This window comes from Meleagris gallopavo, chromosome 1 (assembly GCF_000146605.3).
Source record: "Meleagris gallopavo isolate NT-WF06-2002-E0010 breed Aviagen turkey brand Nicholas breeding stock chromosome 1, Turkey_5.1, whole genome shotgun sequence".
NCBI classification, from domain to species: domain Eukaryota; kingdom Metazoa; phylum Chordata; class Aves; order Galliformes; family Phasianidae; genus Meleagris; species Meleagris gallopavo.
Genome location: NC_015011.2, coordinates 61,153,651 through 61,166,412, shown reverse-complemented (window position 1 = coordinate 61,166,412; position 12,762 = coordinate 61,153,651). Strand labels below are relative to the sequence as shown.

The 12,762-nt window shown below is 44.3% G+C and overlaps 2 protein-coding genes across 3 annotated transcripts in view; one reads left to right on the top strand and one right to left on the bottom strand.

The window, feature by feature from the left end:
• LOC100542571 (zinc finger protein OZF-like) overlaps positions 1 to 12,762 on the bottom strand; it is a 1,148,434-nt gene that overhangs the window by 1,104,980 nt on the left and 30,692 nt on the right. The gene's annotated exons all lie outside the window — the stretch shown is intronic.
• The window catches only part of LOC100544274 (voltage-dependent calcium channel subunit alpha-2/delta-4), a 38,072-nt gene that overhangs the window by 1,518 nt on the left and 23,792 nt on the right, over positions 1 to 12,762 (top strand). The window contains exons 2-7 of the mRNA XM_019611573.1: positions 2,121 to 2,252; positions 3,143 to 3,203; positions 3,759 to 3,909; positions 4,988 to 5,062; positions 5,881 to 5,970; positions 12,494 to 12,607. Of these exons, the coding sequence (XP_019467118.1) occupies positions 2,121 to 2,252; positions 3,143 to 3,203; positions 3,759 to 3,909; positions 4,988 to 5,062; positions 5,881 to 5,970; positions 12,494 to 12,607 (623 nt within the window). The remainder of the gene's footprint in view (positions 1 to 2,120; positions 2,253 to 3,142; positions 3,204 to 3,758; positions 3,910 to 4,987; positions 5,063 to 5,880; positions 5,971 to 12,493; positions 12,608 to 12,762) is intronic.

The following is a 12,762-nucleotide window of genomic DNA, read 5'->3' as shown; positions in this document are numbered from 1 at the left end:
AAAAAAAAAAACAGGTCTGGAAAGGTATTTTCTCAAGACACAGTTATGCCCATGTTGCAGTCTATCACTGTGACAAGGCTCAGGTGTAATCTCCTCTTGGAAGACCTCTAAGTGATAGACAATCCTTCATTTTAGGCAGGCAGTGTAGTCTGTAAGATTCATCTCTATAACCAGAGATGCTATGAAATGAAATGTGATGTGGATTTATTGGCAATTGCTATTCTATACAAAGAGTCCGATCTAGCAAGATGTTTAGATGTCAAGGATCTCATTGATTTCAGCTGAGAAAATAGATCCCAAGTATCTTTGGGTTATGAGAGCCTAACACCTCATGGAGACACTCTTAATTCCCAGTGAGCACACTCAAAGGGGGATGCTGACAATTCACAGCTACTACTGGGGTGTGACAGTTCTGGGCTATTTGCTTTTCTCAATAAGATTTTAGTAGCTGCAGGAGCCCAGGAAGACCCTGAGGCTCATACAGCCTCATTGAACCCAGTCTGTCCTTTCTCCCTTGCACACTGATGCCATTCCACCTATGCACCAGGAAATAGTCATCTTCAGTGGACACACTGCAGAAACTGCTGGCTAAAATCCAGTTGTGACTGTCCTAAATTTACTGCTGTGTTTGGTCAACACACAAAGATGCCTTGAACTGGCTCCTTGCCTGGCACCCAGTTGGTTCTTCCTGTTGAATACATTTGGGAAACAAACAAAAAATCCATTATTTCTTTCATAGATGGAGCTCATTTACAAGCCTCAGGACCAGATGGGGCTGGCACTGTTGACTGAGCTTACAACTAGTACATTATTTAGAGGGACAATAGAAGGAGTTTCATTTCTTGCCAGATTTTAAATTAATTTCATCTGATCTGAGACCCCCAGACACAAAAACTTAGACACAATCAAGCCACAGCAGGGCTGGCTGCAGCTGAGCATGAGGTAGGGAGCTGGCTGCAGTGGCACATGAAAAGGTAGCCAAATGGATTCTGTCAGAGACAGCAGAGATGCTATACCCAACTATCTGATTTCTTGTCTGTACAACTGGACAAAAACCATCCAGCTGCTCTTGCTGCAGCTGGAGAACAAGCAGGATATGGAGAAGGAGGTGGTGGAGACCATTTCCACACCCAGGGCTCTTCTCAGGAGCAGGCCTGGCAGCATTTGCTCCCTCTGTCATGTATGACAGTGGGCTCAGCAAGCTTTTGCTCTCCAAAGCTCTTTTGGTTCCTTTCCTGCATGAGTTACTTTGATCCCATCACTGGGGAGCCACTGTGAAATTTTGCCCCTACTGTGATCAAAACTGAAATGACTAAACAGGAAGTGGTAGGTCAAATTCCTATCCTGTTTGACATTAATACTGTTAATTCTGTTGTGACCATTTTCCTACAATTCCCTTCTTCTATTCTGCTGCTCTGTTTGGTCCCTTGAGGCAATGACTCAACACAGACACTGCATGTACACTGCTTCCTACGACTTCACACAAATCTGCAACTTTATATTGGTTCTGATGAGATCGAGGGCAAGGGAGGACAACTCAAGCTTTCTGAAGGAGAAGGAAAGCGAGGAAGAAAATGCGAGGAAAAAGTGGAGAGACAAAAACAGCATGTAAAACCTAGGGCTCCTCTGCCTTGGGTAATTGCATCATGGGGACTAGCATAAATTTAAACACTGCAGAAAGGCTGTTCCACTTATTGGTAAGCAATTGCTTACAACAGCTCAGGCCTGTCTGTGCTCACTTGCTTATCATCTCTAGTCTCTCAGAGCCCTCTTCCAACTGGGTATAAGAGAAATGGGGATAATGGCATATGGTCCAGCTGGGAACACCTCCAGCCACCAGGGATGACCTGCCCTCCATAGTTGGCTTAAACTGTGCATTTCGCTCCCTCCACTGCTTCTATTGAAGTGCTGCTGGTGAGGGAAGAGCCATCATTGTGAGGCACTGTGATGAAGAGACATGACTTTGGGCAGATCAGGAAGAAACACCTTTGGAGAAGGCTGTACTCCTCCAGAGTCATCTTCATTCCCATCCCGATCTGCAACCTGAAGGAGGGTGAAGGAGGGAGAGTCTCCCCTCCTATACATCCTTTTTGCTCATTTTCTATTCTTTTTCCCTGCAGATCCTGACATCTTGAATGGTGTTTACATGTCAGAAGCCTTGAACCCTGTCTTTGTGGATAACTTTGAAAGGGATCCTACGCTGACTTGGCAGTACTTTGGCAGTTCCACAGGGTTCTTCAGACTCTACCCAGGTAAGAGCACAGCCATCAGCCCAAGTCTTTCAGCACAGAGCAGGATGGAGCGGAGCTATGTGAGAGCTTAGGATGGGGATAGCATGTCCTCATGAAGGACAAGGTGTGGTGAACCAAAAGCCTTACTGCTACCTTAGGCTGAAGGAATAGCATCCATAGCGGGCATAAAGCTTTATTTCTTCCCTGGATTGGCCCCCAGGTATGCTGCACTTAAAGCCCCAGAGAAGCCTGTTTGTAGGACTGTGCCTTGGACAGAAGAAAAAAGAAGCAAAGAAGCTCACTGGACTGGATGTAATCTTTTCACTTCCCTGCTGTTTTTAGCTGCAGTCACAGTGCCACAGACCCTTTTCATCCTCAAGGCCACACATGCCCAAAATAGTTGCTCAGCCTGACTTACCTATCACCAGTTCTGAGCACTGTGTAAGGTGACAGCACTAGAGGGAAGGCCCACGCATGCTCGGAGATGGCTGGGAGACCTTCCACAGCTGCAACGTGGACTGGTGGCCTCTCTGTCAGATGGCTGTGTGCCCTTGCTCTATGACCTGCCTGCCAAGTGTTATGGAAGGGAGCAGAGGGATGGCTGAGCAGAGCCTCCAGCAGGGAACGTAGGACACATTGCTCTCTCTGCAGCTGCTGCTTTATGCTCTTGATGAGAAAAAAAATGTGGAGAACTACATCAGAATGTTTAAAGTAAGTGCAACTGCTCCTCAAATTTTACCAGATTACAAGGAGAAACAAGCCAACACCCAACAATATTCATTAAAAAAATTTTAATTGTTTTCTGGGAACTGCTGAAGACCACAGAGCTCTGCTTGTGCTTTGGATACACTGGCAGGGAGTTCATGCCTGTTTGTGTACATGCTGATTGCTCCCTTTGCTGCTCCCCTCAGGAATAAAGTGGCTTCCAGATGAGAATGGGGTCATCTCCTTTGACTGCAGGAATCGTGGCTGGTAAGCATTGTGGAGAAAGTTGGTTCTCTCCTCTTCTTCTTTTTCACAGTGACACTTGGAGAGCTGCTGACCAGCAGTCACTGTGCCATGCTGTTCAAGAAGTAGAAGGGTACAGAATAGAGCTTGACACTAGACAGTGCCAACTTTCCATACGGCATCTGACATGTGCCACATGGAAAGTACCACATGTGCATCCTTCCTCTGTCTCATCCTTAAACCTGCAGCTAGAGGAATGGGACTGTTTACATAGAAAGGCAGGCATTCGCTCATTTTGTTCAGCACACCTAAATGGTATGGTAGCAGTTGTCACTCTTGGCTGAAACCTGGACATATGTCTGCAGCTGTCCCAACTCTTGTCCATGTGTGAAGAGGCTGGATCCACTGGGAGAGGCAGGTGGGTAGCAAGAGCCCTGCCTCTTGCTGTTGGACAGCTGGACCCATAGCCATGCTCACAGTGCACGTCATGCTGTGGCTCACATCACGCAGATGCGTATGCCCAGAAATCCTCCACTCCACACTTTCACCATGGTTTCTTGTATTCCTCTTTTTATCAAGGTACATCCAAGCAGCCACCTCTCCCAAGGACATTGTCATCATTGTGGATGTCAGTGGAAGCATGAAGGGCCTGCGGATGACCATTGCCAAACACACCATTGTCACCATTCTAGATACTCTTGGGGAAAATGACTTTGTCAATATCATTGCAGTAAGTATGTCTTTGGTCAGGATGTACTGTTGCTACTCTCTCCCTTTTCAAGACCCTGGCCATGATGAGAATGGTCTGATTACCCAGAGAGAACCAGCACCAATAAACACAAAAGGAAATTTTTTCCATGATTCACAGCAAGACTGGGGGATTCTGAGCCAGGTTAAAGACAAATGACTGCTCACCTTTTCATTCTCGAAGCTAATTCAAGCACTGCCTTTTTCACCAGGCTTTCCATATGAGTCTGTCAAGGCACAATCACCAAGATATAAAATCTACTTTTCATGGCAGCTTTCCCATTGTGTAACATGGTTAGAAACTCCAGTGGTGACAGCTCTGTCTTTATGTGGATGAACGCAGGGAGGGATGAATAGTATTGGCAGATAAAAAGAAGGAGATTGTTAAGAAGATGTAAATATAATCTACTCTTAAAAAAAAAAAAATCACAGAAAAGTCAGGTGATGTTACACCTACACTAAGAGCCTTCTGGCTCAGATATATTACAGCCTGACCTAAGGTCCTATTGATAAGCTGAGCATTGGTAACCATCAGAAAGTACCACCTTAGCCTATGACAAATATACTCATCTGAACCTTAGAGGAAAAAGTTTATAATGGCATCTCCTTCCTCACTGCACTAATAATTGTAATTCAGTGGATGTGGGGTAACTTGACATATTATTATTTAGCTGAGTACCAGAGATATTGACTGCTGGGCTACAAAACCACTGAAAAGGTTCATCTGATGACTGGGCTCAAAGTCTACAGAAGTCAAAAAATATGTGCAAATATTATAAGCAATTGTAAGAAGGGGCACGAGCTTGTAGAGTATAGAGATCTCTAGAGAGTCTGAGTGGGAAAAAAATTATTGTATATGTGGATATGCCCAAATGTAATACAGCAAACCCTATAATTAACAAATTATTTAAACATATATGGGTTTTATCAAAATTGTGTTTTTCCTTGATCACTACAAACAATTTGAAAGGGAAAATTTATAAAATGTGTTAACGATTAATAATGCTTTTCAGCCTTCACCCAGGACATTGCACCAACTTTCTTCTCATTTTTCTTTGCAGTACAATGATTATGTTCATTTTATCGAACCCTGTTTTAAGGGTATCCTGGTCCAAGCAGACAGAGACAACAGAGAGGTGAGTACCAGGCTTCCACTAATGCTATCCAGGCAAGGCAGTGATGAGTGATAGGTGCATGGGGTTAAGATATGGCAACACGAAACTCTAGGAGCAAGAAACAGTTATCTCCTAGAAGCATGTAGGTCTGTATTTCAGAAGCAAGCACCAGCTCAGTGGTGTGTGCTGGCTCTGGTTCATCTTTGCATAAAGGTACTGTGACATTGAGTTAATTTGTTGCTAAATGGCAGAAACCAAGTAGTGCATCCCTTCACATCTTCATCAACTTTCTCTCCAAATTTCTTTCCCAGCCTAGCTCTGGGCTGCAGAGTATGCCCCCAGAGGGTGACATCTCCTGCAGCATTTTCCAGCAGACCCTCATGTCTTTTGGACCTTGTCCATTTTGTGGAGAGCACTCTCTGAGGGTTTTGTCTCAGCCAGATCAAAGCCAGTTTGAACGCTTGTTTTCTTCTTCCCTTATTCTGTTGCTCTCACATGCACAGGAATGTTTGTTGTTGTTGTTGTTGTTGTTTTTCCTGAAGGAGTGGATAGAGGAAAGTCTAATTTCTAATTTTGGTTTTTGGTTTTTTTTTCCCCTTTTTTGATGTTTCACAATCCACTGGGAATTCACAGTCCAAGGGCTGTGCTCTGTAAGGCAATGGCACTGCTAACAGCACAGCCACTTCTCCACCTCCATCCATGGCAGTGTGATACTGCGCTGCCAGCGATGAAAAAAGGGTGGGACCCCACAAGGATGGGCTCTCCAGGTCTCCCTTTCTTCCCCCCTCCAAGGATGAGCCTGCCTGCAGCTCACCACTGCTTTTCTGGGTTCTTGACAGCATTTCAAGCAGCTGGTGGACGAATTGCAGGCAAAAGGAGTGGGAACGGTGAACAAGGCCTTGACAGAGTCCTTCAAAATCCTGAGGGAGGTAAGAGGCTCTCTGCTGATGCTCACACAGGGCATGTGTATCCTTACTCTCTACTTTGTATCTGATGCAACATATTCATCATGATGCTGTGGGGAGAGTTGATATGGGTTGTGCAAACTACTCTGACAGGTCCTGAATTTGTGACAGGAGTGACCAGGTGTAGGTTTGTGTGTGATGCTGCTAACCTGCCCAGGATGGCAGTTGAGTGCCCAGGGGAGCAGTGCTCATGGGTATGTAGACCCCGCAGATGAGGGGACATCTCCTCACTTGGCCCCACTGAATCATCCTCTCCTCCTCCTCATTGCTGTGTTGCACTGGCTCATCACAGGCCAGGAGGATTTTGGCTGTGATAAGACTCATAAATAATTCATTGCCTTATGTGAACATTTGCAATTTCTGCTTGGAGGTAAATGTGTGACTGAATTCTATTCCGTAAGAAATATTAATAAAAAAAGGCCCAAGAGCTGCTAGATACCCCCTCCTCCTCACTACTTTGTCTGTAGTGAGTTAGGTGGAAAAAAGTCCATGGCATTGGTGCTGGCAAAATATACATAGCAGTATGATGCCAGTGGTTCAAATAAGGGTGCTGATGTTAAAGGTTGTAACAGAAATGTTGGCATCCTGGGAAAGATACTCCACTCTTACTCATTTTGCAGACTGGAAGTTTAAGCTCATTGACTATACAGTGACCATGTTCCTAATTTATGCTGGTGCAAGTATGATCAGAGCTGAATCAACCAGTGGTGGTGACTGAATTGACTTGGCAGTGGTAACTAAAGCGTGATGAACTTAATGGCAACCTGAGAAGAGTAGTTTAGCATCATTACTGATGTAATTTGACATCTTTTGGGGAAAATAATTGCTTAGATGACCATGGAAACAGTAATGATACAAACCTAGAACAATTACATGCACTAGATGTCTGCTAGATTTACCTAAACATATCCTCACATTTTATGGCAAAACAGATTTTATCTTCATAACAAAAAGACCCAGAGCATATGTAGACTTGAGCAGTACAAATAAGAATATAAATATACTTAAACAGTTGTTCCCCCAGAATAAAACTGGTTTCTTAAAGTCTAACATGTCACTGGTTATGTACAGTGACAACAGATTAAAGAAGCTTAACGCAGTTCAGCTGCAGGCCCTCTCAACCAGCACAGCTTTGCAGGGCTCAGTGGAGAAGAACGGAGCACAGCCCTGAAGACAACCTCCTCGTCCCAGCTGACATAGCAGGCGGCTCTGCGAGACGTATGCTCTAAAACCAGTCTGGTCCCACAAGAGATTAGACTGCATACCTCCTCCCTCATTGGACTAGGCAATCCCCCAGTCTGCAGAAGAATGTCCCCTGCAAGCCTATGTGTGCTTTAAGGACTTTGAAATCTCTTAAGGCTTTACTAGATCCCAGCCAGTCATAGGGGAGGAAAGGGGGTCTGAATCACCTTGTCCTGAAACAAACCTGTGGTGCTACTGCCATAGTCATGCAGATAAGGCAAGCAACGGCAGGGCTGGAGTGCAGCCTGGGTGGAAGCAGCCACCCCACCTCAGTCAGACAAAATTCACATTCTCAGCCTGTAATCATAACTGTTCCTTGCAGATTGTCTGTCCTGTTATTGTTCACAGCAGCATACGCAAGAGAATGAAAGATGCTACATCACGCTGATGAAACAGGCTTTGCTGATTACAATAGACAACCAGTAATAATATCTATAATGAAAGTGACTGCAAAATTTCCCCAGTAATTTTCCTCGGCCCAATTGCTTTTAGAATTAATAACCCGGCAGAGATGTATTCGGTGAGCTGAGTGGCAGAGGGGGGTGAATGAGAGTACGGTGTCTCACCGCCCTTGTTTCCCTCCATGATGCCCTGGGGGAAGCAGGGCATATTTTAATCTCAAATGCAATCTGCACAGCAGCTCCAGGAGCACAGTTAGCCAGAGCTTCCCCTGCCTCTGCCACGCTCCATAAGCCACTTACACTCTCTGTTTCAATTTAGCCACACACCACGTAATTTCACTGAAATATGCATCGCAGGGGAACTGATGGTGCTAAGCATGGCATTCAGAAAGCGCTTTCAAATTCTCAAGTGTCAAGCACAGTCTTCTGAGTTCCCTTCTGGCTTATCGAGTTCGAGTCTATCTCACTGCTGCCTTCTCTCCTCCCACATTCTGGGCACATCTCCTCGCTCTTTTCCATCAGGTGTGTACATCTTAGTTTGGCCTCTCCACCTCCCTGGAGCAGAGTGCTCCCAGCACTGCCGAGTGCTGCAGCCGAGAGCTATCGAGTGCTAAGCGGAGCAGAATAATTATTTTCCTTGTCTTACACTCCACAGCCCTCTTAACGCAACGAAAGACAACAGTTACTTTTCTTCAGACGCTGTCACATTGTTAATTCATAGGCAGCTGATCTGCCTCTGCAGTATTCCTCTCCTGCCAATGTTCAGCCTCCTCTTCTGCACTGGAGCCTCCGATTATTCTTCCCAGTGTAAATAAATTGTAAATACATTTTTATATTTGTATAGTCATGCCATATATATGTATGTACACACATTTATGCAAATACACTCCCCCAAATCCTAGGAGCATCATACATACCTTCATATATTCATTATAGTCAACGTCTTAGGATAAGGCAGTGCCTTTCTCAGGGCCCTCTAAGTAAGTAGGCATTTTGAAAGCTGATCCCATGGAGGAAAAGAAAGCCTGGGTTCTGCTCTCTGAGGCCACCACAGAACAAACTCTGCTCCTAACACCAAGCTGTTTTAATGGCACCCTGACTCAGAAGTGACAGAAATTGTGAGATTAATTATGACTAGCTCATTCCCAAAAGGCTATAGATAAAAAAGAAAAAGAAAAAAGAAAAAGTGAAACTGGTAACAAATTGGCCTTTGATGAAATATGAATATCTGAGAACTAGTGTCATGGAGAGAGTAAACCTGCCTGATGTAAGAAATCGAAAGAGCTTGTGGCCTCTTACATCCCACCTAGCTGGGACTTTACCTCTGCATACTCATGGTAGGACCGTCACTCTTTTTCTAGCACTGGTATAGATGCTTAAGGACAACTTACCCATCTTCCCCATGTAAAATGTACTTTCTGTCAGTTCCTTGTTGCCCTTTGGAATCTCAGTAAAGTCCAAGTCTGGTCTCAGCCCACAGGGCAAGCAGTCCAGCAGCACGTTCTGCAATTCTTACCCTTTCTGCTCATCACGGATTATTTGAACGCTTTCAGTTTGACTTTTCTTTAATCCAATCACTTTGTGACCCTTCCTGTAATTCTTTCTTATCTTTCTTACCACTCCAGACTGTACCCAGCCACTACAATACTGTTCTTTTGATGATAAAACATGGAGGCTATAAAGCACCTCTGACTGATTATTTCTCTGCTGTTTTTGTTGTGTTTATTTGTTTTGTTTTGTCATGCCATCTGCCAATGTACTCTTTGTATTCATTTTCTTCTCACCAGAAAGTTTATAAATCTTTTCTTGATTCCACTCACATCTTTCTGGGCTTGGATTCTGCAGTATATTTTCCAGGATATGCAAAGCTCAGAATTTCCTGCTTGCCAGCCTGTGCAATTCTGCTTAAAGCCATCTCTTGTTTCTCCTTCAATGACTCTGTTTCCTTCCTTAGTGCTAACTTTCTGCCTAGCGGGGACTTGTCAATAAGTTTGAGTACCTGGTAATTCTGGAGGCATGTCTGTGTGAATGGGGCAGACAGAGATGGCCAGGTAGATGTACCATTATTCTGGGCATGTGTACGACACTGAGCTTTGCTGATGTTCCCATTGCTTCACCATTGTTTTGACCAGGCTAAAACTGCAAAGTAAATAGCAATGAACAAAAAAGTGAGCATAAGACACCATGACCCTGAATGAATTAGATCATGCCTGTTCCTCCTGGCAACATGACCAAACTTATACAGGAGAATATATGGCCCCAACCCTCATTCACAGACCTCATCTCTAGCTCATACCGCTTCAAACATCTGGTCTCTGGGCATCTTGCTCCCCATCTCACCTTATTTCACACCCTTAAGTCTTCAGTCAAAGCAGGGAATTATACTCAGAACTTTGTGTGAGTGTTTCTAGATCATTTGCTACAGCTGCAGCCAGCCACGAAAGAATCCAAACATCAGGGATTACCTCTTGTTCATTTGTTTTCTAAATCTGTCTTTTTAATCTCTATTTCTGTGACAGTGATGATCTCATTTTCCCTGTTGAAAATATCATCTACTCCAGTAATTAGGAGATTGCTGGTTCTGATACAGCATCTAATTTCTTAGTATTTCAGTATTACGAAGTCTAGAAGCTTCAGAGGAGATGTCTGAAGTAGTTTGTTGGCAACCTTAATAAAACATTAATTTAATAATTGCCCAAACAAAACACTTTGCAGATTGCAACAGTCTGAATAAGCTGCTTCTGTAATTACAAGGCTTGCATATCTGTGATATGGACCTCATTCCGATGTCTCCTGCACCACCATAACCCTGCACCTCTGTGATGAAAACTTACATTTGCCATTCTCTCTGGAAACCGTTGGTATCTGTCCTAGGAGATTCCTTCTCATCTTCCTCAGCCAGTGGTTTTATAGCACAGTCCCACGTGGCTGTCAGCTGCTTTTCCCTTCTCCTCCTTTGTACCTAAAGGCATCCTATTCTTGCTGTTATTCAGCACTACCAGGCTGTGCCCTGGGTCCCCTTGCCAAGCAGGAGACACTCCTGCTGTGACACTCCCGGGGGCTCCAGCTATCCTGCAGCTGGCACTCAGGGCTTTTCCATGGTACAAGGTATAGAATCTTCCTGGACCATTGGAAACATCAGAGCATGGGGACTCCACAGAGAAAGATATGCATATGACCACATTACCTCACTGTTTAGGATGAGAGGAAATGGTCTCAAGTTGCACCAGGGGAGGTTCAGGTTGGATGTTAGGAAACATTACTTCTCAGAAGGAGGTGCTGCAGTGGCACAGGCTGCACAGGGAGGTTATGGTGTCACCATCCCTGGAGGTGTTCAGTAACCGTGTGGATTTGGCACTGAGGGACGTGGTCAGTGAGCATGGTGGGGATGAGATGATGGTTGGACTGGATGATCTTAGAAGTCTTTTCTAACCCTAAGGATTCAGTGGTTCTCTTTTGTAATCATCTGTCCAGATTCTGGTCTGTGATACATGATTATTAAGCAACAGAGAGGGATGGGACCATACATGTGGTTCTAATAATGGTCACTCAGAAGCTGTTGCATTCATGGTCACTGAAGCAGAGTAACATTTATTTCAGTGATATTAAGAATGGTGTTGTAGAAGACAGGACTGCTAACAGAAGTGTAAGGAGACATTATGGTGATATTAACACCGACTCTGGTATTTTATATAGATGAATAATCATGGAGGTAATGGTAGGAGTGGTGAACTGACTGGAGAAGTCTTGACTTTGACTAGGTTTCTGGGTATTGATGGTCATTATGCCAATCTGCAGTAGTAGCACAGTGCCATTCATACAGGTAAAGATGCTTGCCTTTTGTCCTAACAGCCTTGCCAAGTCAGAAGAGACTTGTGAATTGAAACCTGAAACACCTCACGAGTCCCAGTTCACATTCTGCACTCCGTTCTGTCCAGTGTTTACTTTTATTTTATGTAATTAGTCTTGTCACTTCAAGTCTTTATTCCTAATTTATATGTCTATTCTCTTCAGCTTAAAATTGTTGCTGTTTGATATAACCTCAGCCACCCTTCAATTAGCCTCCCATACTCTCTCCATCTCATGCCATTGCTTCATTAATTTTCTGTGCAGAACTGTCACATTTTCTTCTTTCTGTACTTTTCACTCTGCATACCAGCTTCTGCAGCCTTCTATGCTGATTAGACCTCTCCTTGGTCAGAGCACAGAAACAGAGCACTGACATTTGTACCAGACTCCTAGCTACCTCTATATGCCTTGAATATCACTTAAGCACAGATACTGGCCCTCTCTCATTACAGCAAGTGGTCTCTCTACCTGATGCATTTGTGCTCTACTTCAGAGCTGATGGCAGCAGCCTTGTTTTTTCACGTTCCTGTTTCTCACTGCTCTTTTTGGTAGATTGATGGATTTGCCTTGAAATAATGAGTCTGATTTCCCCTTCCTCTCACATTTTCTGCCATAAAAAGTGACAGTTATTGCTGTCAAATCAGAATGGCAGTGTTTATGGTCAGTTTACAGCCATTTAGTGTAAATGAATGTGACTGTACAAGCTGTAAAGCAGCAGTGAATTGCACCCTTCCTCTTCAGTGCTTTTCTTCTTATTTTACTTCTGTAAAGCTTCCAGCAACCACATTAGCTAGTAAGTGCTGTAGAAATTAATATATATATGTATACACACATATGCAATATCAAAATAACGTCCTTTAGCAAGGAGAGATTTCTGTCCATGGGGTGAGATTTGCAAGAGAAAGACAGGATCTGGCCCTTCGTGAATAAAGACACTGCAGCAACATGGGAAGGGTCAGTGCTGCAATAACTAATCCTCTTCACTCTGTTTGCAGTTCAGAGACGCTGGCCAAGGAGGCTTGTGTAACCAAGCCATCATGCTGATCACAGACGGAGCAGTGGAGGATTATGAAGCTGTGTTTGAAAAGTACAACTGGCCAGATCGAAAGGTTTGCCTGGGAAAAGACAGATAGGGCAAAGAAAGGTGCTATCCAGCCATGGTGGGAAGAAGATGATCCAAGGTGCTGGGCAGAGTGGGCAGAGCTGAGCATTCAAACACCTGCGTGCATCCTGCTGCTAACACTAAGCAGCCAGGCTGGACTGT